Below are 23,422 nucleotides of genomic sequence, written 5' to 3' on the forward strand. Positions count from 1 at the left end.
CCACGAAAGCCAAATGCACAAGGTGGCACATGTGTGGAGTTCATTTGAAGTGGCTAGAGGCACTGGAGCAACCATTCTCTTTCTCTCTCAAATAAATAAATAAATATAGTTTTAAAAAGAGCCAGGCATGGTGGTGCATACCTTTAATCCCAGCACTTGGGAGGCAGAGGTAGTAGGATTACTGTGAGTTTAAGCCCACCTTGAGACTGCATAGTGAATTCCAGGTCTGCCTGGGCTAGAGTGAGACCTTACCTCGAAAAAGTTAAAAATAAATAAAGTTAAAAATAAATAAAATATAATTTTTTTAAGATAAAAAAAAATTGGGTAGTCATTTTGAAAAACTGGAGTAGGGCAGGAGAAATGGTTTAGTGGTTAAAGGCACTTGCTTATAAAGTCTGATAGCTGGAGTTCATTCCCCAATACCCATATAAAGTCAGATGCACAAAATGGCACATGTGTCTGGAGTTTGTTTGCAGTGGTGGAGTCCCCTAGTGCACCCATTTGCTTTCTCTCCCTTTCCTCTTTCTCTGTCTCTCAAATAAATAAATAAATATTTTTTCTAAAGTGGAGTCTTACCTTACAGTAAAATAAATTCAGATATATCTGTTTTAAATATGAAACTGGAGTCAGGAGAAATGGCTTATCAGTTAAGGTGCTTGCCTGTGAATCCTAAGGACCCAGGTTTGATCCTCCAGATCCCACATAAGCCATAAGCACAAGGTGACCCATGAATCTGGAGTTCACTTGCAGTGGCTAGAGACCCTGGCACACACTCTCTCTCTCTAATAAATAAATTTAAAAATAGGGCTGGAGGGCTGGAGAGATGGCTTAGCGGTTAAGCGCCTGCCTGTGAAGCCTAAGGACCCTGGTTCGAGGCTCGGTTCCCCAGGTCCCACGTTAGCCAGATGCACAAGGGGGCGCACGCGTCTGGAGTTCGTTTGCAGAGGCCGGAAGCCCTGGCGCGCCCATTCTCTCTCTCTCCCTCTATCTGTCTTTCTCTCTGTGTCTGTCGCTCATAAATAAAAAATGACCAAAAAAAAAAAATTTAAAAAAAAAAAAATAGGGCTGGAAAGATGGCTTAGCGGTTAAGCGCTTGCCTGTGAAGCCTAAGAACCCCGGTTCGAGGCTTGGTTCTCCAAATCCCACGTTAGCCAGATGCACAAGGGGGCCCACGCGTCTGGGGTTCGTTTGCAGTGGCTGGAAGCCCTGGCGCGCCCATTCTCTCTCCCTCTATCTGTCTTTCTCTCTGTGTCTGACGCTCTCAAATAAATAAATAAATAAATTTTTTAAAAAAAATTTAAAAAATAAAAATTAAATTAAATATGAAACTAAGGCTGGGGAGATGGTTCAGGAGTTAAAGATGCCTGCTTGAAAAGCCTGCTGGCCTGGGTTTAATTCCCCAGTACCCACTTAAAGCCAGATGAACAAAGTAGGACATGCATCTGGAGTTCAGTTGCAGCTGCAAGAGTCCATGGAAAACCTATTCTCTATCTCTTAAATAAATTTTTTCTAGTAGCTACATTTTTTAAAAAAGAGAAAGCAATGAAATTAATTTTAATAAATATTATTGAAGCCAATACTTCAAAAGTACAATCATTTCAACATGTAGCCAATATAAAAATTACTAATGAAATGTTTTATATTATTTTTTCTTAACTGAAATCTCAAATTCTGGCAGGTATTTTGAAGTTACCATATCTCACAATTTACTCTGGTCACATTTCAAGACTTTAGTAGCCACATGGCTTGTAACTATCCTTATCAGTCAGTGCATGTCCAGAAAGCAACTGGGTACATAGGCTTTCTCTTCAGATAAAAAGTCATGAGTGGAGAAACATTATTTACGATTGCATTATACAAAGAATGTCTGAGGTGCTGAGATGTCTCAAGGAAGTCAGAACTGAGCTTCTATGGGGGGGGGGGGAGATAAAGGAAAAAGATAAAGGAGAATTTTTAAATTTTTTTTCTTAAATTTTTTTTTATTTATTTGAGAGTGACAGAGAAAAGGAGGCAGAGAGAGAGAATGGGCGCACCAGGGCCTCCAGCCACTGCAAACGAACTCCAGACGCGTGCCCCTCCTTGTGCATCTGGCTAATGTGGGTCCTGGGGAATCAAGCCTTGAACCAGGGTCCTTAGGCTTCACAGGCAAGTGCTTAACTGCTAAGCCATCTCTCCAGCCTGAGAATTTTTTAATTTTTAAAAACTTTTGTGAGAGAGAGCAAGACAGAGAGCTAGAGAGAGACAGAGAGCCAGAGAGAGAGAGAGAATTGGAACACCAGGGCCTCCAGCCACTGCAGTTGAACTTGACACATGCATCCCCTTGTGTACATGTGCAACCTTGCACGCTTGCAATCACTTTATGCATCTGGCTTACATGGAACCTGGAGAATTGAACATAAGTCATTGGGCAAGCACCTTAACCACTAAGCCATCGTTCTATCCCAGGAATTTTTTAATATATTTTATTTACTTAGTATTTATTTGAGAGAAATAAGAGAGAGAATGGGCATGCCAGGGCCTCCAGCCACCGCAAACGAACTCCAGATGCATGCAGCCCCTTGTGCATCTGGCTTACGTGAATCCTGGAGAATTGAACTGGGATTCTTTGGCTTTGCAGACAAACACCTTAGCCACTAAGCCATCTCTCCAGCCCTCAGGAATTTTTTTAAATGAGGCCTCCACAAAGGAAGCAAGCCTCTATGATAAACTAATTTTGAGTAGAGATTGACAAGAAATTCATAAGCATCTTAAAATGACATAATACTTACTTAAAACCTTACAAAAATACAGACATTGTAGTCATCTGTGAAATTTCCCTCTTAAAATTTTACAACAGGGTTGGGACAACAACTCAGAAGTTCCAGGTGCTTGACTGCAAAGCATGCAGGCCAGGTTCAATTCCTCAGTACCCACATAATGGCAGGTACACAAAGTGATGCATGAGTCTGGGGTTTATTTGCAATGGCAAGAGGCACTGATGTGCCTATGTTCTCATTATCTCCTTGTAAATAAACAAAAAATATTAAAAAATAAAATAAAATTACACAACCATAAGAATGGAGAATTATCATGCTTGCCATGTCAGAGTAGAAAACTTTGATTTAGAAAAGTAAATTTTTGCCCAAAATCAAATGTGGCATGGCTCGAGACCCTTGGTTTCCCACCAGGAATAGATGGTAAGACCCTATTGCTGAAGACTTCACATACTTGGGCTGCAAAGCCACTGAGAAATCCCGCTGGAGCTGAGCTGATAACCTCCATGTAGACCAGCTGACAGAAAGCTGGAAGAAGTCATTCTGCATGCAGTTCAATAGGAGAGACAGAAATCACTAGTGAAGATACTCAACAGTAGACACTGCAAGCCTTATATTTGCACAGCCAGGCCAAATGAGCCAACGGGTGCAATAGTGATACATCTGTCATGGTGGAAACCAAATGCCCTCTAATTGGACTGGAGGCCCACTCCATGGGAGGGAATACATCCCTGATACTGAAAATTTAAAACAGGGGTAGTCATGAGCCCTAGGAGTGTAATGCCTGCTGCTGTCTGACTAAATGTATATACTATGCTCATCAAACTGCCCAGTAAGTACTTCTCTTAATATTCATACCCATATATTAATGCTACTCTCACTTTTGGTAGAGAACCTTCTCTTTTCAGATGGCAGTGACCTTGGCATGACTCAGAAGGCATCATAGTGCTGGGAAGAAGTGACACAGGAGTGCTCAGCACTGCAATATCTCTATCACACCTTCCAAGGCTCAGGGTCTAATGCGGAAGATGTGGCAGAAAGAAACTAAGAGCCAAAGGAAGGGTAGGGCTCCTTACAACATGCTCCCTCCATACACAAAATGGTCTGGATATCCATGACTCACAGCGCCTGACACTACCTATACAAGACCATCATAAGAGGAAGCAAAAGACCATGACATTAAAATAAAAGAGAGACTGATTGAGAGGGGGAGGGGATATAGAGAATGGAGTTTCAAAGGGGAAAGTGGGGGGGAGGGCATTACCATAGGATATTGTTTACAATCATGGAAGTTGTTAATAAAAAATAAATTTAAAAAATATGGCATGGCTGACCTATAAAAGCCACTATTTAACCACTTTAATAAAACACCCAGGAGGGCTGAGGAGCTGGCTTAGCAATTAAAAGGTGCTTTGTAATACCTGACAGCCTGGGTTTGATTCCACAGGACATACATAAAGCCAGATGCACAAAGTGGTAGGTGCATGCATCTGGAATTAATTTACAGTGGCAAGAAGCCCAGGGACACCTATAATAAAAATAAAAATAAAATATGAAATAAATAAAAATCTTTATTAAAAAATACATACTCTGCATGCCTCTTTCTCTATCTGTCACTCTAAAATAAATAAATAAAAGTAGGGCTGGAGAGATGGTTTAGTGGTTAAGGTACCTGCCTGCGAGGCCGAAGGACCCAGGTTCAATTCCCAAGTACCCATGTAAGCCATATGCACAAGGTGACCCATGCATCTAAGGTTTGTTTTTGGTGGCTAGAGGCACATGCACTTCCATTCTCTCTCTATCTATACGCACCATCCTGTCAAATAAATAAATAAAAATTTAAAAAATAGGGCTGGAGAGATGGCTTAGCGGTTAAGCGCTTGCCTGTGAAGCCTAAGAACCCCGGTTCAAGGCTCGGTTCCCCAGATCCCACGTTAGCCAGATGCACAAGGGGGCGCACGTGTCTGGAGTTCGTTTGCAGTGGCTGGAAGCCCTGGCGCGCCCATTCTCTCTCTCTCTCCCTCTATCTGTCTTTCTCTCTATGTCTGTCGCTCTCAAATAAATAAATAAAAAATGAACAAAAAAATATTTAAATAATTTTAAAAAATAAATAAACAAAAAGGGGGGGGCTGGAGAGATGGCTTAGCAATTAAACGCTTGCCTGTGAAGCCTAAGGACCCTGGTTCAAGGCTCGATTCTCTGTGACCCACATTAGCCATGCACAAGGGGGTACACGTGTCATTTGCTGTAGCTGGAGACCCTGGCACACCCATTCTCCTTCTCTCTCTCTTTCTGCCTGCCTCTTTCTCTGTCTAAATAAAAATAAACAAACAAACAAAAAAAAAAATACAATAGAGCCAGTCATGGTGGTGCATGCCTTTAATTCCAGCACTGGAGAGGCAGAGGTAGGATGATCACTATGAGTTCCAGGGCAGCCTGAGACTACATAGTGAATTTCAGGTCACTGTGGGCTAAAGCAAGACCTATCGACTTCTCTTCCATGCACTTTGTTTTCCAATATTATCTTTCTCAGAGGCCAATGTTTTTTACAACAATAATCTGCCAGTCTTTAATATATTTGTTCAACTATCCCTAAAACAAACACATGTAAAGAAAACACTTGTTATTGATGGTCTTCAACTATAAGAAATAACATTTGATTAGCTGAGTAAGTTGTTAAAGTGGAGATGCTTCAAGATCCAATGATTTCACAAATTTCTAAATGGGCAATACATTTTTAAATAACGCATCATATTGTAGTTTACACAAAGTATCTGTTTTTTCTTGTCTTAGTACTTATATTTGCCAGCCTTCTCAATCAAATAATAAGTTCAAGGGTACAAAGACCACGTCTACCTACCATCCCCCACAACCAAGCACAGTATTTCACTTTCAAAATATTTTTTTTCAGCCGGGTGTGGTGGCGCATGCCTTTAATCCCAGCATTTGGGAGGCAGAGGTAGAAGGACTGCCATGAGTTCAAGGCCACCCTGAGATGACAGAGTTAATTCCAGGCCAGCCTGGACCAGAGTGAGACCCTACCTCGAAAAACCAAAAAATATATATTTTTTTCTTTTTCTTTTTCTTTTTTTTTTTTTTTTCTTGTTGGTATTTTGAGATAGGGGCTTACCCTAGTCAAGGCTGACCTGGAATTCCCTATGTAGTCTCAGGGTGGCCTCAAACTCATAGTGATCCTCCTGCCTTTGCCTCCCAAGTATTGGGACTAAAGGCATGCACCACCACACCCAGCTCAAAATTTTCTAAAACATTTCTTATCCTTCTACATCTCCTAAATACTCTATATTCCACAAAGTCCCTCATTCCCTTTCAATCTAATCAAAACATCCACCTTCCTTAATATCAGTATGATATCAAGATAGATAAGAAAGAAAATGCTTTAAAAAAAAATAAATGAGGGCTGAAGATATGGCTTATGGATAAGAGACTTGCCTGCAAAGCAAAAGGATTCAGGTTCAATTCTATAGGTCCCACGTAAGCCAGATGCACATGGTGGTGCATGTGTCTGGAGTTCGTTTGCAGTGGCTAGAGGCCCTGGCGTGCCCATTCTCACTCACTCTCTCTCTCTCTCTCTCCCTGAAATAAATAAATAAATAAATATTTTTTAATACCCCTAGGAGGAGATAGAAGTCATTTCCATTTGTTAAAATGGGCTTTAAGAACCCAAATATACCTCCAAGGGGTAGAATCTTAAGAAGCAGTACCTGCAAAAACTTTTTAAAAGAAATTCAGTACAGAAGGGGTTGAGGCTATCTACTATTCCTAGAAATGCCCCAGCAACATTACCACTTCCCAAAACCACAAGTAACGGTCAAGCATACTATCCACTGGTTCTCTCCCTCCCTCCCCTCAGGTCCCAAAAGGTTCTATCACAGCATATTTGAAGCTGTTTTTAATGGGTTATTTCCAAACCAAAACAAATTTTAGTTTAGGAATTTGCCACTATAAATCTTGAGCAACAAAAAATGCCTACACCACATATAATCTGTACAAAATTCACCTTAAAGTTCTTATCAAAATATTTTAATGATGAATGAAAAATGTTACTTAGGTCAAAAAGACTAGTTATCAAGAAGTAGAAAACACTTGTTTACTTTAAAACTCTGCTCCAGGGGCTGGAGAGATGGTTCAGCATTTAAGGCACTTGCCTGAAAAGCTTAACAACCTGAGTTCTATTCCCCAGTACCCACATAAAGCTGGATGCACAAAGTGGCACATGCATCTGGAGTTCATCTGGAGTGCATGGTGGTATGCCCATTTTGTCTCTCTTCTATCTCTCTCTGGTTACAAATAAATAAATCTTAAAAAAAATAAAAATAAAACTCTGCTCACTTTTTTGACCACATACTTTATTACTATTGTTTTTTTTTTATTATATTAGGGTCTTGCTCCAGCCTAGGCTGACCTGGAATTCACTCTATAGCTGACATGCCTCAAACTCAGTGTTCCTCCACCTCAGTTTCCCAAGCACTGGGATTAAAGGTATGTGCCACTACACTTAGCTTCACATACTTTATTTGTAAGAAATTCCAGGGCTGGAGAGATGTTTTAGTGGCTAAGGCGCTTGCCTGTGAAGCCTAAGGACTCAAGCTCCGTCTCTCTCCAGATCCCACATAAGCCAGACACACAAAGGTGACACAAGTGCAAGGTTGCACATGTGCACTGGGTGGTACAAGCATCTGGAGTTCAAATGCAGTGGCTAAGGCCCTGGTGTGTCAGTTCTCTCTGTGTGTCTCACTCACTCTCACTCTCTCTAAAGAAAAATGAAAAAAGCCAGGCATGGTGGTGCACACCTTTAATCCCAGCCCTTGGGAGGCAGCGACAGGAGGATCATCATGAGTTCAAGGCCACCCTGAGACTACAAAGTGAACTCCAGGTCAGCCTGAACTAGAGTGAGACCCTACCTCACAAAACGAAAGAAAGAAAAGAAAAGGAGAAAGAGAAAGAAATTCCAATCTGCATGAAGTTCCATTCTGTTTTCCATTTAGCATGGTCATCAGTTTCAGACAATGAGTTACTTAGTCCATTCAGCATTCAGAAAGCAGGGTTTGAGTGGGTAAGGGTGAGGGTGAGGGAACAGTAAAGAATTCTAAGAACCATCTCTCTACTGCTGGGACTTTTCTAGAGTCTAATTAACTTAGTTCTTAGTTTTGGCATCAAGTTTTGGGGGGTATTTTTTGTGGGGGAGAGATCTTCTTTGTTTTTATTTTAATTTTTTAAGCTCGAGATTGCACCAAGTCTTCTCTCATGCTATGCCATTATTTGGTATTTTTGTATTGTAGCAATCAGTGCTAGTGATGTGTAATTTTCTTTCTTTCTTTCTTTCTTTCTTTCTTTTTTCTTTCTTCCTTTTTTTTTTTTTTTTTTGAGGCAAAGATGAAAGCTTTTATTTGGGAAAAGCATGAGCTGCCAGAACTGACTCTCAAGAGCAGAGCACAGCCAACCTGAGATTCCAGATAGTGGATAGACTTCTTCAGTTGGGGGAAAGTGAGGAAGGGAAAAGTTTTATTAAAACAAGTTTTTTTAAAGTATTTTTTATTAATAATTTCCATGATTGTAAACAATATCCCATGTTAATGCCCTCCCTCCCCCCACTTTCCCCTTTGAAACTCCATTCTCCATTATATCCCCTCCCCTTCTCAATCAGTCTTTTAGTTTGATGTCATGATCTTTTCCTCCTATTATGATGGTCTTGTGTGATATGTAATATTAAAATTGAATTTCTTGATATGTAGTTAAATAAATGAACTATTTCCTAATCTAATATATTTAATCTAGAAGGCAACAACATAAGACAAAATTTCTCCAGTTACAAAGTAAAGACCTCCAATCTAAGACTTGGTTTCCAAAGTCACTGTCAGTTTTCCAAGTCAAGGAAAATATTTCTTCATTTTTGGTTTGCTGGTTGATTGTTTTTTTAAAGACAATATCATGCTAAATATAATATATACACTGGCCTTGAACTCACTATGTAACCTATCCTTGAATTCATTGTGATCCTTCCAAGTGCTAGAATTATAGGTATGAATACCACACCTGGCTAGAAAATATTTACTATAAAAATGCATAATATCAAACCAAGCCATATTCAAATGGAAACTATTTTGTAAAGTATGAATGAATAAAGTGGTAAGAATGTTTATGAAACATCAAGAGGAAATACAAAAGAAATCTATCATTTATTCAGCCACAATAATTGTTAAGAGTAACTTTGCATTGCAGAATAAACTATAATAAGATGTAAGAGTCATGGCTTTACCTATAATGTAATATACAAATTATTCATACATAATGATTTTAAGATAAAACATTCAGGGCTAGAGAAATGGCTTAGCCGTTAAGGCACTTGCTTACAATGCCTAAAAACCCAGGTTCAATTCCCCAGTACCCACATAAGCCAGATGCACAAGGTGGCACATGCATCTCAAGTTCATTTGGAGTGGCTGGAGCCCCTCACACACCCACTCTCTCAATTTGCCTTTCCCTCTCTCCCTCCCTCTCTTTCTCTCTTTCTCTCAAATAAATTTAAAAATTTTAAAGAACAAAAAAGAAAACATTCATAGAAGTTCAATTTTACAGAATAACAACTTAAAAACAGGAATATGAAAATTATTTAACTTACTTTTACTGAAAAAGTAACTACTAGTTTGATATTAAAGAAGTATGAGTAGTAGTTCTAGTTTGTTCTAGTGAAACTGCTTCAACTTGATCACATTTTTAATCACAAACTGCCTCAAGTCTGAAATCTTTATCACAATAATAATAAAAAAATACAAGACCAGGTGCAGTGTATCACTCCTGTAATACCACAACAACTGGAAGGCTTAGGCAGAAGGACTGATATGAATTAAAGACTAGCCTGGGGCCACAGAGTGAGACCTTGTCAAAAAAAAAAATCTTTCTTCTATATTTGAGGCCATGGAAACTAAATATGTAAGTCAAACTGTATTCAAGGTATGAATAGTTACCAAATTAATCTAACAAAGTGAAATCAGGCCACCCAGTGGTTAATATGAGGTACTGCAAACATGAATACCAGTTACCACATCTAGACTACAAATTAGCATTAGTAGTGTAAAGCAAATTTCATATAACCTTGATCATTAGTACTACAAATATTGTAATGAATACTGAAGAGAGTTCTACATAGCTATCCAGAAACATAAATAATGTGAAAACATTTCTAATTCCTTTAGAGAGTATTTTTAAATGAGAAAGAAATTACAAAAAAGTACTTCCTCAGAGTTCACGAAATCCAAGACTTTTATATCAACATATAAAAACTGAGAGTTTATCTGCTTTCCATCATATTGCTAGTTAGACAAAGCTGAATAAAAACTCATTTCTTATAGCCAGGCATGGTGGCGCACACCTTTAATCCCAGGATTTGGGAAGTTGAAGTAGGAGGATCGCCTTGAGCGCGAGGCCACCCTGAGACTACATAGCAAAGTAATTTTTATTCAAATTCTTAAGTGGTTATATGGTAGAGATCTCAAAACACAACTTGAAGTGACTGAATTATTTTCTTTCTTGTTCTACCATGGATTGAATTCACATATATTGAGTCTTATCCAAAAGAGAACAGACTGCCCACTGAATTGATTACTTCTCCCTCAAAACATCTCACATTCCATTATGTAAGATATATAAGTCACATTTACATCTACAAGAAAGTGCTTGGAATTTACTCAAGACCCAGAGAAATATACCAAAGATGTAATTTCTCACCACATCCTCTACCTGTATACTCCCAGAGGAAGTGTAACTTCATGCATCACCATTATTCCAGACTTATGACTCTTTAAATCATTGTTTCAATTAAATTACAGAGCTGACAAGAAATGTTAGTAGTACAATTAATATTTAGATCTCTCAAGCTCATAGTATTATCAATAAAATAATGATTATATCATTTCCCCTTTTTAGTCTATTTGGAAACAGATTAACTATGAAAAGAAAAAACTTGAAGTTCTGACATTCACACATCAGTATCTGTCCATAACTTTAAATATTGATGTCTAAGTTAGTCAAGAAGCTGTTTCAAATAAGATTAACATCAGTTCTAAGTAGATAATGCCACACATTAAGTACAAATAAATTTTTATTGACTTAACATATTAACTTGTTTTTTTGCATAAGACATTTTTTTTAAAATTGTTTGGATTCAAAAATTCAAAATCCTGAAAGAAGTATTTCAGTGACCATAATCACACTTTTTTCTTAACTTTTTAAAAAATTTATTGGGCTGGAGAGATGGCTTAGCGGTTAAGCGCTTGCCTGTGAAGCCTAAGGACCCCGGTTCGAGGCTCGGTTCCCCAGGTCCCACGTTAGCCAGATGCACAAGGGGGCGCACGTCTGGAGTTCGTTTGCAGAGGCTGGAAGCCCTGGCGCGCCCATTCTCTCTCTCTCCCTCTATCTGCCTTTCTCTCTGTGTCTGTCTATCTCAAATAAATAAATAAAGATTTTTTAAAAAAATTTATTTGTGTGAAGGCTGGAGAGATGGCTTAGCAGTTAAGCGCCTGCTTGTGAAGCCTAAGGACTCTAGTTCGAGGCTCCGTTCCCCAGGACCCACGTTAGCCTGATGCACAAGGGGGCGCATGCGTCTGGAGTTCGCTTGCAGGGGCTGAAGGCCCTGGCGCGCCCATTCTCTCTATGTATCTGCCTCTTTCTCTCTTGTTTGTAGCTCTCCAATAAATAAATAAACAAACAAAAATTTATTTGCGTGTGTGCACACCAGGGCCTCTTGATGCTGCAAATAAACACCAGACACTTGCACCACTTTCTGAGTCTGGCTTACGTGGGTGGCTTGGGAATTGAACCTGGGTTGCCAGGTTCTACAAGCACTCACACAACTCAGCCATCTTCCCAGCCCCAATCAGTTTTTAATTTGTCTCTTCTGGTTGCATCCCTTAAGTTCTAGAGCAGCATTCCTTGCCTGAATGATTCTACCTCCATCCCCCCCCCCCAAAAAAAAAATCAGGTGGTATTATTTGCAGATAATTTTTTAAATATATATTATTTATTTATTTATTTATTTGGCAGAGGAAGGGGGAGAGGGAGGTAGGGAGAGAGAGACAGAGAAAGAGAGGGTGGGGGCCGGGGGGAGGGAACGGGTGTGCCAGGGCCTCCAGCAACTGCAAACAAACTCGACACGTGCGCCCCCTTGTGCATCTGGCTCATGGGTCCTGGGGAATCAAACCCTGGTTCCTTTGGCTTTGCAGGCAAACACCTTAACCGCTAAGCCATCCCTCTAGTCCTGCAGATAATTTTGATTGCTCTATGGGAAGAGAGGTGTTACTGTCTTCCATTGAGTCGAGTACAAAGATGCTGTTAAATATCCCCCCAATACAAAGAATTATCGAATTCAAAATGACAATAGTGCCAAGTTGTGGGAGTGGGTCCACCTGTGGGTTTGTCCTATTCAGCAGTTATTACAACATAGTAAGTAACTGTAACATAATTGTTGTTTTATGTTTTCTACACAACCATTTTACATGCAGCAGATGCTAATAAGTAAATATTATGTGTTGCTATGGCCAATTTTTAAGCACAATTTGTAATGAGTGACTGCCAGTACTAAATTTCAATTAAGGAAATACATGTCTAGATAAGATTTTGAGGCTAGGGAGGACATTTAATCAAGTATCTTTTCAGGTTCACTTAATACTGAAAATTGAGACATTAAAGATTGTTACCGAGTTACTCCACACAACTTAGGAATAGCTATTGCAGTGACATAAAAGTTAGATGCATAGTAATGCTAGAATTTTCTAACAAAAAAAAAATGTGCCCTACACATCGTTACAACACAGGTAGTCAGGGGCATTCAAAATATAAAGTGACTGAGATTGTTTTAAAACCTTTCAGAAGATATTAAGAACATATACACATAATGTGCTCGGATCACGGGTATGGCAATTACAGAAAGGATCAAACAGGTCTTCTCAGCTACCCTCAGAAGATTTTCCGTAACCTTTTGGGACAGAAAATGTGGCAGGGAGGTACCCGCCCAGGTTCCTGTTTGGACAAGCACAGTCACAGAAAAGAGAACCCAATTTCCAAGCCATCCAGGAAAGGCACAACTACGTCCCCTAGCGTGGTTGCGTCGCCTGAAAGTGCCCGAGCTTACCTGACAAGAACCCTCCCGTGCCCTGCCGAAGCAGCTGAGAACTTAAGGAGTGTGGACGTGCAATGTGGGCAGAACCGATTCCCAGGAGCGACGCCGGGGACAGGTCCCCAACACTCCACGCGTCCGCGACCGCGCTCCCGCCAGCGCGGCTGAGGGGCGGCGGGGCAGGAAACCCCACACGGCCCCGGAGGGTCCTGTTGGGGGAACCAGCCGGGAGAGTACACAGAGGTTGAGGGAGCCGACAGGGCGCCGACAGGCCGGGGCGAAAAGAGATGTCACCCACCTGCGCGACCTCTTCGCCATCCTTCAGGTACCGCATAGGCGCAGGCTGGGCGGGGACGCAGGTCAGCCTCCTCCAGCCTCGGGCGAAAAGCTCCTTCTCCCGCGCGCCTCCCCTCGCTCCTTCCCCACGAAGCGGCCCGGCCGGGTACGGAACGCAGGCCCTCGACTGGACCACACAGGACGGAGGGACACAGGGACGGACCGCGACCGTCCGACCCCCGACCCCGACTCCTTCCTCTTAGCTCCGGCCCGGCCCGGCCAGGGATGCCTTCAACATGTCAGCAGGCGCGTTCCCGCCCTCCGCCGACCCCACTGCTGCCGCCCCTCGACCCCGTCACTGCCCACCGGGCGCCGCTCCGTCACAGGCACCGACCTCCCCCCGCCCTCTCCCCGCTGCGGAGCAGCTCTGCAGCACCCGCAGCCTCCCTGCAGGGTTTTGTCCGCACCGCCGAATCTCGCGCCCAGCCTCCCCCTAGAGCCGCCGTTTGAATCTGCGCACGCGGCCCCGATCCTCATTGGCTGTGCCGGCTGCGCGCGGGGGGCGGGGCGGGGCGGGGCGGGGCCAGGAGCGCGCGCGCGCGCGGCCGGGGAGGGGGCGGGGCGGCGCAGCTGGAAGCTGGCCCTCGGAAGTCGCGGGGAGTCGGGGAAGCCCCGCCGCGCCCCGGGAGAGACGGGGAGAGGGCGAGAGAGGGGAGCGAGGGCAGGACCCAGATCGCGCCCAGAGCCGCACCGCTACGGAGCTGGGGCTGCGGCGGCGCGAAGGCTGCTGGGAAAGCGAGTTCTGTACTCCGAGGGGTGGGCCGGAAGACCCGTCCGGGGAGCTCAAAACTTGGCGAGGTGCGCGGCCGGTTCCCCGGAGCGTGAGCGCTCAGGCCAGGCCGCCGGCATTTAGGCGGTGCCCTAGGCCTGGCCGCCTCATTCCCTGGGTGCGGTTCGACACTCCTGAAATAATCTAACCATGAAATCTGTGCGGCCGCTGTTTCTTGTTTGTTTGTTTTAAGGAAAAATACGAGCCCATTTTATTCAGACGTAGCAAGCAAACTAACGAGGACTGACCACAAAAATCACTTGTTTATCTCAAGAATGAACAGAAGTGTGACAAGTGGAGAACGTTTTTAGCCGGAGATGCGCATGAACGATCTAGGTCTGATGGTCCTGGAGATGCTCAAACTCCTGCTGGGGAGCCTTGAGCCAGAACGTAGGGGGATGAATGAGGCGGTCAACTGCAGGTGACCTTCCGCACCGGACTGCAGGGAGGGGACACTGCATCTGAGGCGCTCTGAAGCAGCTGTAACTTCTAAGCAAACAAGTAGATTAACTACATTAAAGGAACAAGCATGGTTCAGGACTCAAATTTGTAAGGCAGCATGCTCTACTGCAGAGTGCACCGAACCACATGGCAAGACTGACAACTTGCTATTTTGAAATTGTACACCTCATCTTCTGCAACTCTGACATGCAGGTGCAAATACGAATTAGGGAGGAACTTGCGTGCCCTGCTGTCAGCTAGCTACACTTGCCTTTTTATACTTCCTTTTTCTCAAAACAGATTCGGGGGTGCTAAAGCACTTAAATTATTGCTGACTGGGTTGCTTACTCACTTAAAAAAAAATTCGCTAATTTAGAAACTGGGTGCTCTGCTTTGCTTTAGACAGGTCTTGCAATATAGCCTAAGCTGGCCTCAAACTCGTAATTTTCCTTGCTCGGCCTCCTAAGTGTTGGACTAAAAGGCATGGTCCCTTCATGCTACATTTCATTGTTTTCTTACTTTAAGGTCACCCATTATTCCGTTTATATTCTAACAGGAAGTTATGAACATTTTTATGCAGAATACCTTTTTGAGAGCTTTCAGTCAGGTGCTTTAGATTTTGAAATAAAATCCCCTCATTTTACACATAGGGAAATTTTCTCATAAAAATAACATTGTTTTGTATACTAATTTTAAAATCTGAAAAAGGTTACATTGCAAAATCATTTAAATCAGTTATAAAACCCAACACAAAGTATTTGGGAAATTAAAATATTAAAAGTGAATACATAGTCTCAAATGTATCAACAAAACATTTGGGGATTTATTTTAGGTGAAACATTTAGACGGTTCATTAAAAATAAAGAACTTTCAAAACACAATCATAGCCAGGTATGGTAACACACATCTTTAATCCCAGCACTCCAGGAGGCAGAGGTAGGAGGATTGCTGTGAGTTCCAAGCCACCTAAAGACTACATGGTGAATTCCAAGTCATCATGGGCTAGAGAGAGACCCTACCTCGAAAAACAAAACAAAAACAAAAAAAAAAGATACAACAAAAGAGGCAAGTACATGACAAATATCCCACCTTTTAAAATTATTAGACAATGCAAATTAAAACCACAGGGAAGCCATACACTAAAACCCCAGCACTCCAGAGAGTTCTAGGCCAGCATGGGCTACATAACAAAACCTGTCTTAAAAAACTAACATAAAAAGAAAAAAAAAATACAGTGAGGTACTAGTACCTATAAATAGAATAAAGAAAAAAAAAGACTGACACAAGTGTTGGTGAAATTGAAAATACTAAAACAAATATAACTTCATATTTTGCTTGTAGGAATGCAGCTGGTCAAGCACTTTGAAAACCTTTATAATGGCTATATTTGTAGTTATCAAAAACTAAAAACAAGGCATTTGCCTGCAAAGCAAGTGGACCCAGGTTCAATTCCCCAGGACCCAGGTAAGCCAGATGCACAAGGTGGCACATGCCTCTGGAGTTCGTTTGCAGTGGCTGTAGGCCCTGGCTCACCTGTCTGTCTGACTGTCTGTGTCTGTCTGTGTCTGTCTCTGTCTCTCTCTCTCTGTCTCTCTCTCTCTCTTTCTCTCTCTCTCTCTCTCTCTCTCTCTCCCTCTCCCTAAATAAATAAATGAATAAAAATTTAAAAGTTAATATAAAAAGATGAGTTGATAGGGCCCATTGTAGAAAAGGGGGCAGAAAGAACATAAGAGTCTTTTCTAATATAGTACCTAAGAAGCTATTCTGTCATTTTTTGTTTCATGTGTGTGCATGCATACACAGGTGCACGCATGTGGAGGTCAGAGGACAACTTTGGGTGTTGGTCTTTACCTTCCACCTTGTCTGAAGCAGGGTCTCAAGTTGTTCACCACTGTGTTCACTGTGCTAATTCAGGTGATTCTCATGTCTCCACCTCCCTTCTAGCTGTAGCATCACTGGTATGACAGACATCTACTACAGCTTCCAGATTTGTACGTGGGTTCTGGCCACTCAAGCACAGGGGTTCACATTTCAGGACAAGTGCTTTATCTATGGAACTATCTCCCCAGCTGGAGACTTAACTTTATAGAATTGTATGCACAACCATTCCCTAAGGGGATGTGTTTTTGTTGTTGTTGTTGTGTTTTTTTGTTTTGTTTTGTTTGGTTTGGTTTGGTTTGATTTTCCAAGGTAGGGTCTCGCTCTAGCTCAGGCTGACCGGGAATTCACTATGTAGTCTCAGGGTGGCCTCGAACGCACAGTGATCCTCCTACTTCTGCCTCCCCAGCACTAGGATTTAAGGTGTATGCCACCACGCCCCTCTAAATACTATTTTATGACTACTGAAGTAGCAAATATTTTCTAAGTTCTAACATCAGGGTGTAAATAAATCCTGATGATGGTATTGATAATTGATATAATTATTTTAGAAAGCAATAATGAATAAAATCCATAAATATGTGCACAACAACTTTTTATAAATATTTTAACACAATTCAATAGAAATGAAAAAGATGGCTTTGTATGTTTATTGTTCTGAATTTTATTAGAAATGGTTTTTCAGCATTAATGAAAAAATTATGAAGCCAGTAAAGACAGTATAAAATTGAGGAGATGCCATTAAGTGGCTATGACCCTACCAGGTCCTTCTATGTACTTTATATGCATTTGTTTTAGGTAATAGTCACAACTTCTTTGATCATAATAAATCTATAAAATATCGGTATTATAATTTTGAAAGAGGCAGATAGAGAATGGGCATGCCAGGGCCTCTAGCCATATATACTGGGGAATCAAACCTGGGTCCTTAGGCTTCTCAGGCAAGCACCTTAACTGCTAAGCCATCCCTCCAGTCCATTATTATAGTTTTTATCCACTTTATAAAGTGAAAAGGTTCTAGAAGATTAATTTGTTTACCAGGTATGGCAGTGTATGTCTTTAATCTCAGTACTTGGGAGACAGAGGTACAGGATTTCTGTGAGTTTGAGGCCAGCCTGAAATGACAGAGTTCTAGGCCAACCTGAGTAAAGTGAGACCCTGTCTTGAAAAAAGTAAAAAACAAAAACCAGGCATGGTGGCCCATGCCTTTAATCCCAGCACTTGGGAGGCAGAGGTAGGAGGATCACTGTGAGTTTGAGGCCACCCTGAGACTACATAGTTAACTCCAGGTCAGTCTGGACCAGAGTGAGACCCTACCTTGAAAAACCAAAAAGAAAAATTAATTTGTTCAAGGGCATATAGTGGCAGAACCAAGATTAGAATTACAATCCAAGCTTTCACTCTGTTAGTTTAATATCTATGGGCACTCAGCTATAAATATAGTGTACATGAGGCATAGAGATAGTTTGGTATAGTGCAAAAAATTAGGAATGGGCCTGTATTAGTATATTGTCATTTATATGATAAAAATTTTAAGGTGTAGTGGGTGCATGTCTATCATTCTAGAAAATGGTTTATGGAATACATAAACTGATAACAATGCTGAAATATAGAGAAAGGAATGTAATGGAGGAAGGATAGGCTTCAACTTTTTACTCTGTGTTTATATTATTTTCCTTTAAATTTTTATTTTTTGTTGTATATGTGTATGGAGATAATGCATGTGTGTGTCACAGTGTGCGTATGGAGGTCAGAGAACATCTTTTGGGCGTCAGCCCTTGCCTTCCAACTTGTTTGAGGCACGATCTGTTCTCATTCACCAGTTTTTGTCAGGTTAGCTTGGTCCACAGCTTCCAGGAAATTCTCCTGTATCTGTCTCCCTTTTTGCTCTCAGTGTGCTGGGATTACAGAACTTCACCATGGCTTCTGGCTTTTAGAGGCCTGGGGATCTGATCCTAGGTACCTAGGCTTGTGCAGTAAGTGCTTTATCCATTCAACCAAAAAAGTACTTTATCCACTGAGCCATCTTCCCCAGCCATTATACTTTAAAACATATGTTGTATGGATCTTAAATGTCCTCTAAGGCACTCGTATTAAAGGTTTGATCCCATAGCAGCACTATTGACAGATGGGAGAAAAATATTGAGAAGTGGGCCATGTGGGAGGACTTTAAGTTATTGGTGGTATACACCTAACAGAGCCTGTGGGGCTCTGGCCCCTTCTTCCCACTCTCCTTTTTCTCTAGCTTGTGATTTAGGCAGCTTTACTCTGCTATGTGCTTCTGTCATGATGTGCTTCTTCACCACACACCTAAACAACAGAGCCAACCAATCACAGACTGGAATCTCCCAAACTATAACTTGGTTATTGTGGTGGTTTGAATATGAATGTCCCCATAGCCTCACGTGTTTGTAATTAAGCTTCCTACTTAGTCCCCAGCTGATGAAGCTTTTGGGAAATGGAGCCTTGCTGGAGTTGGTGTCACATGGGTTTTGAAGATTATAGTCTAGCCCACTGGGTGCTCAGGGCTAACTCAACTCAGTCTTGTTACACCCTCCCTGCCACTGATATATGAAGATATGAGCTAGCTCCCTGCTCTACCATGATGAAACTTCTCTTCAATACTATAAACTAAAATAGACCCTTTCTAGCCCAGGCTGACCTGGCATTCACTATGTACTCCCAGGATGGACTCAAACTCACAGCAATCCTCCTACCTCTGCCTTCCAAGTGCTGAGATTAAAAGCATGTGCCACCATTCCCAGCAGATCAGATGTCTCATCCTAGCAATGAGAAGGTAACTGTTATAGTTATCTTGGATATTTTGTTACAGCAGAAAGCTGACTTATGTATAGAAGCTTGACCCAGCATTGGTAATTGGTAATTGGTAAAAAAAAAAAAAAAAAGCTCTTTGGCAGAAATGATGAGAATATACGTTATATATTCAATCTGTAAACAAAACTCAGCCTAGAACTGTATCTAGGATACAGAAATGTTTGCTCCAACCTCTCTCCCCCACCACCAATACTTTTACTATCTCTACTTTTAAAGTGCTATTTTTAATTTGATGAAAATTATAAATAGAAATAATACCACATAACATAAGAAGCTATATAATTCTTAGTTCAACTTTTAAGTTTTAAAATTAAGAGCAGTGGAACTTCAAGAAAAAATTATTATAAATGTTTTAAGGTGTCCCCATTTTAACCCTCACTCTTTGCTCCATACTTTTAGAGTAGAGAGAATAAGGCTTCCCAAATATATTTATATAATAATCTCCAGAACTTGTGAATACATTACTTTGCTGACAAAATGGACTATATAGAAGTGATTAAATTGAAGATCTTGATATGGATAAATTTGCTTGTTATGACTGCAGGAATACTTTAAAGATGGAAGCAGAAGAGAGATTTGAAAATGCCACATCACTGAAAATGAAGGAATACAGGAAACCTCTAGAGGCCTCCAAAAGCCAAGAAACAGATCCTCTCCAGCACCTGCAGAAAGGAACATGACCCTCCCAAGACCTTTATTTTAGCTCAATAGGAACATTTTCTCATATTTGGTCTCCAGAACCTTAGGATTAAAAAAATCTGAATTTTTTTTTTTGAGGGGGCAGTGGTTTTTCAAGATAGGGTGTCACTGTAGCCCAGGCTGACCTGGAACTCACTATGTTCTCTCAGGGTGGCCTTGAACTCATGGTGATCCTCCTACCTCTGCCTCCCCAAGTGCTGGGATTAGAGACATGAGCCACCACACCTGGCCTGAATTTTTAAACCACTAAATTTATGGTAACTTGTTAGTACAGCAATAAGAAATTAATATACTTTCCCTGGAATTTTTAACATTTTAACCTGCAATAATGAAAATCAAGCTTTCCCTTCAAAAGTTGTTCTTTACAGAATTCAACTTTAACCTTTATTACAAAAAGTAACCATTAACTAAGAGTTGAAATGAAGGATCAGGACATCAGGTATGGTGGTTTGAATGGATGTTTCCCAATATTTTCAGTTTTATTCAACATTGTAACTTGGCTGGAAGAGGTGTTACTTGAGGGTGGATTTAAATTCCAGCCTAGGATATATAAAGTGCGTGAATTCTGTCTGGATTTCCTAGAGTGTGATTATGATGTCAATGGTTGCTTTCTCTCTCTCTCTCTCTCTCTCTCTCTCTCTCTCCCCCCAACTCTCTCTGTCTCTCTCTCTCTCCATGGACCTGTAAAAGGGGGGCCAACTTCTCCTGCCATTCTGAAACTCTGTCTATAAATTTCAACAAATCTTTTTCACTATGACTGTGCCTGATTTGAAAGTTAATCCCAACATGAAGCTGTCTACTACAAAATTGGTACCAGTAGTGGGGTAGAGTTGCTGAGATGAATCTGACCATGTGGATTTTTTGTTGTGGTTGTTTGTTTGTTTTTCAAGGTAGGGTCTCACTCTAGCTCAGGCTGACCTGGAATTTACTATGTAGTCTCAGGGTGGCCTTGAACTCATGGCAATCCTCCTACTTCTGCCTCCTGAGTGCTGGGGTCAAAGGCGTGTGCCACCATGCCCGGCACCATGTGGATTTTTGTCTTTCAGAAATTGTGTGCCTAAGAAATGAAAAACTTGGTGCTTGCAAATGAAGATGCCTTCCAGAGTGGTAAGCCAAGTATTATGGGCTATTCTGATGACAGTTTGAAACTGCTATGTGCAGAGAGAATTATATTTAAAGGCTTGTCTTAGGAACTTTCTAATGGGAAGGAAAGACTACAGAGGACTTTTTTGGAACTGGGCTACTGACATAAGAACTGGCTGCATTCTGCTGCCCAGGCCTAGGCAATTTGATGAAGTTTAAATTTGTAATGGACTGATGTTCTTAGCTAAAGATATGGGACTAAAAATTTTAAGTTGGAAAAACTCCAACAAGTTTACATTTTACTGGCATGAAGACTGGTTTAAGGTTACTGACACTGCTACTGTCAAACACATTAACAATCTTAAAAAGATGGGTCCAACTGCTCTATATTAAAACAATAGAATACCTGAGGTGATCTCACCCCAGGAAGACTAAATGGTGAAAATGCACTCTTTTAAAAGGAAACTATGGCTGAAGAGATGGCTTAGCAGTTAAGGCACTTGCCTGCAAATCAAAGAACCCAGGTTTGATTCCCCAGGACCCATGTAAGCCAGAAGCACAAGGTGGTGCATTCTTGAATTCTTTTGCAGTGGCTTAAGGCTCTGGTATGCCCACTCTTTCTCTCTCTCTCTCTCTCTTTCTCTTTTCCTTTATCTCTCTTCCTATTTCTCTCTCTCAAATAAATAAAATAATAAAATAATAATAAATAATAAAATAATAATAATTTTAAAAGGAGACAAAAAATATTGTTCAAATCCGGGTGTGGTGGCACATGCAAAATCCAGGTATAATAAATGATGAAATACAGAAAACTTGAATAAATAGAATACTTAGACCACTAGAATAAGAAAACACACGTAGTGTATTCTATTCTCCATAAATTAATTCATAAGGTTAAATTAAATTAATAAAAATACCAATAAATTCTGGAAAGATATTAGACAATCTGATTCTATCATTCATGTGAAAAGAATAAGAAGTAACAGTAGCCAGAAAAGTTTTTAAAAATGAGAACTAGTCAGGCATGGTGGCACATGCCTTTAATCCCAGCACTTGGGAGGCAGAAGTAGGAGTATCGTTGTGAGTTCAAGGCCACCCTGAGACTACATAGTTAATTCCAGGTCAGCCTGGGCCAGAGTGAGACCCTACCTCGAAAAACCAAAATAAAAAAATTAAAAAATATATATATGTATATATATGTGTGTGTGTATATATATACATACATACAGATAGATAGATAGATAGATAGATAGATAGATAGATAGATAGATAGATAGATAGATAGATTGTTCAAGATCATGACTTATTTCATTCCTAAATTACTAACATATCTGCGTCCTACATACCTGGTATTGGTAGCAGAAACATAAGAAATACATTGAAGTGCATCATAAAGCACACACAGTTACAGGAGTCACTGCTGAGACATGGCATATAGACAGAGCTTGATGACCCTGAAAAAAAAAAAAAGGCTGGCATAGCCATTAAAAGATGGACAGTGATTTACATGAAGACCCAAAGATGTTTTGGATATACCAAAACTGTATAAGGGCTACTGTTGTACACTTGAGATAAAAGTTTTCCCTGGCTATTCAGCCCAGTTCAAGAGGCGAAATGAAAAAAATAAAATATCAAGAGACAGGCTGGAGAGATGGCTTAGCAGTTAAGTGCTTGCCTGTGAAGACTAAGGACCCCAGTTCAAGGCTCAATTCCCCAGGACTCACATAAGCCAGATGCACAAAGTGGCGCATGCATCTGGAGTTCCTTTGTCATGGCTAGAGGCCCTGGTGCACCAATTCTCTATCTATGTGCCTCTTTCTCTCTCTGCCTCTTTGTTACTCTCAAATAAATAAATAACAGTAAACAAAAATATATTTTAAAAATCCGGAGACTCCTCAGTGGTCACTAGTTATATTGTACTTGGAGTACAAATATTTAATGTTTTCTTGATGGCTGTTGAGTTTCCATTTTCTAGTCTCTCCTTGTTATAAGTCTTGTAACAATTAAAAATGTTTGCTTTGCCAGGCGAGGTGGTTCACGCCTTTAATTCCAGCACTTGGGAGGCAGAGGTAGGAGGATCGCTATGAGTTCAAGGCCATCCTGAGACTACATAGTGAATTCCAGGTCAGCCTGAGCTAGAGTGAGATGCTACCTCAAAAAAAAAAAAAAAAAAAAGTTTGCTTTGTGCCTTTATATGTTAAAGTATATAAATTGTTTTGATTCTATAGGACTCACAGCTAAAAGACAATCTTATATCTCAAATAAGACTTAGAACTTTAAAACTATCTTAAGTTGGTAAAGACTATGGGGACCTTTAAATATGAACTAAACACAATATACAATATAAAATGGTTATAAGTCTATGGGGGGCAGGGGCAAAATGTGGTGGTTTGAATGGATGTCCTCCAATAGATTCAGGAGTTTTATTCAAGCTTGTAACTTGGTTGGATGACTGGGAGTGGATCTCAATTCCAGCTTAAGATACAAAATGTGCCT

At 40.9% G+C, this 23,422-nt stretch overlaps 1 protein-coding gene across 1 annotated transcript in view; it reads right to left on the reverse strand.

The window, feature by feature from the left end:
• The window catches only part of Mybl1 (MYB proto-oncogene like 1), a 59,953-nt gene extending 46,509 nt beyond the window's left edge, over nucleotides 1-13,444 (reverse strand). Inside the window, exon 1 of the mRNA XM_004653308.2 lies at nucleotides 13,184-13,444. Coding sequence (XP_004653365.1) covers nucleotides 13,184-13,203 — 20 coding nt within the window. The 5' untranslated portion in view covers nucleotides 13,204-13,444. The remainder of the gene's footprint in view (nucleotides 1-13,183) is intronic.
• Between the last annotated feature and the right edge of the window lie 9,978 nt (nucleotides 13,445-23,422).

The sequence above is a fragment of the Jaculus jaculus genome, chromosome 2 (assembly GCF_020740685.1).
Source record: "Jaculus jaculus isolate mJacJac1 chromosome 2, mJacJac1.mat.Y.cur, whole genome shotgun sequence".
NCBI classification, from domain to species: Eukaryota; Metazoa; Chordata; class Mammalia; order Rodentia; family Dipodidae; genus Jaculus; species Jaculus jaculus.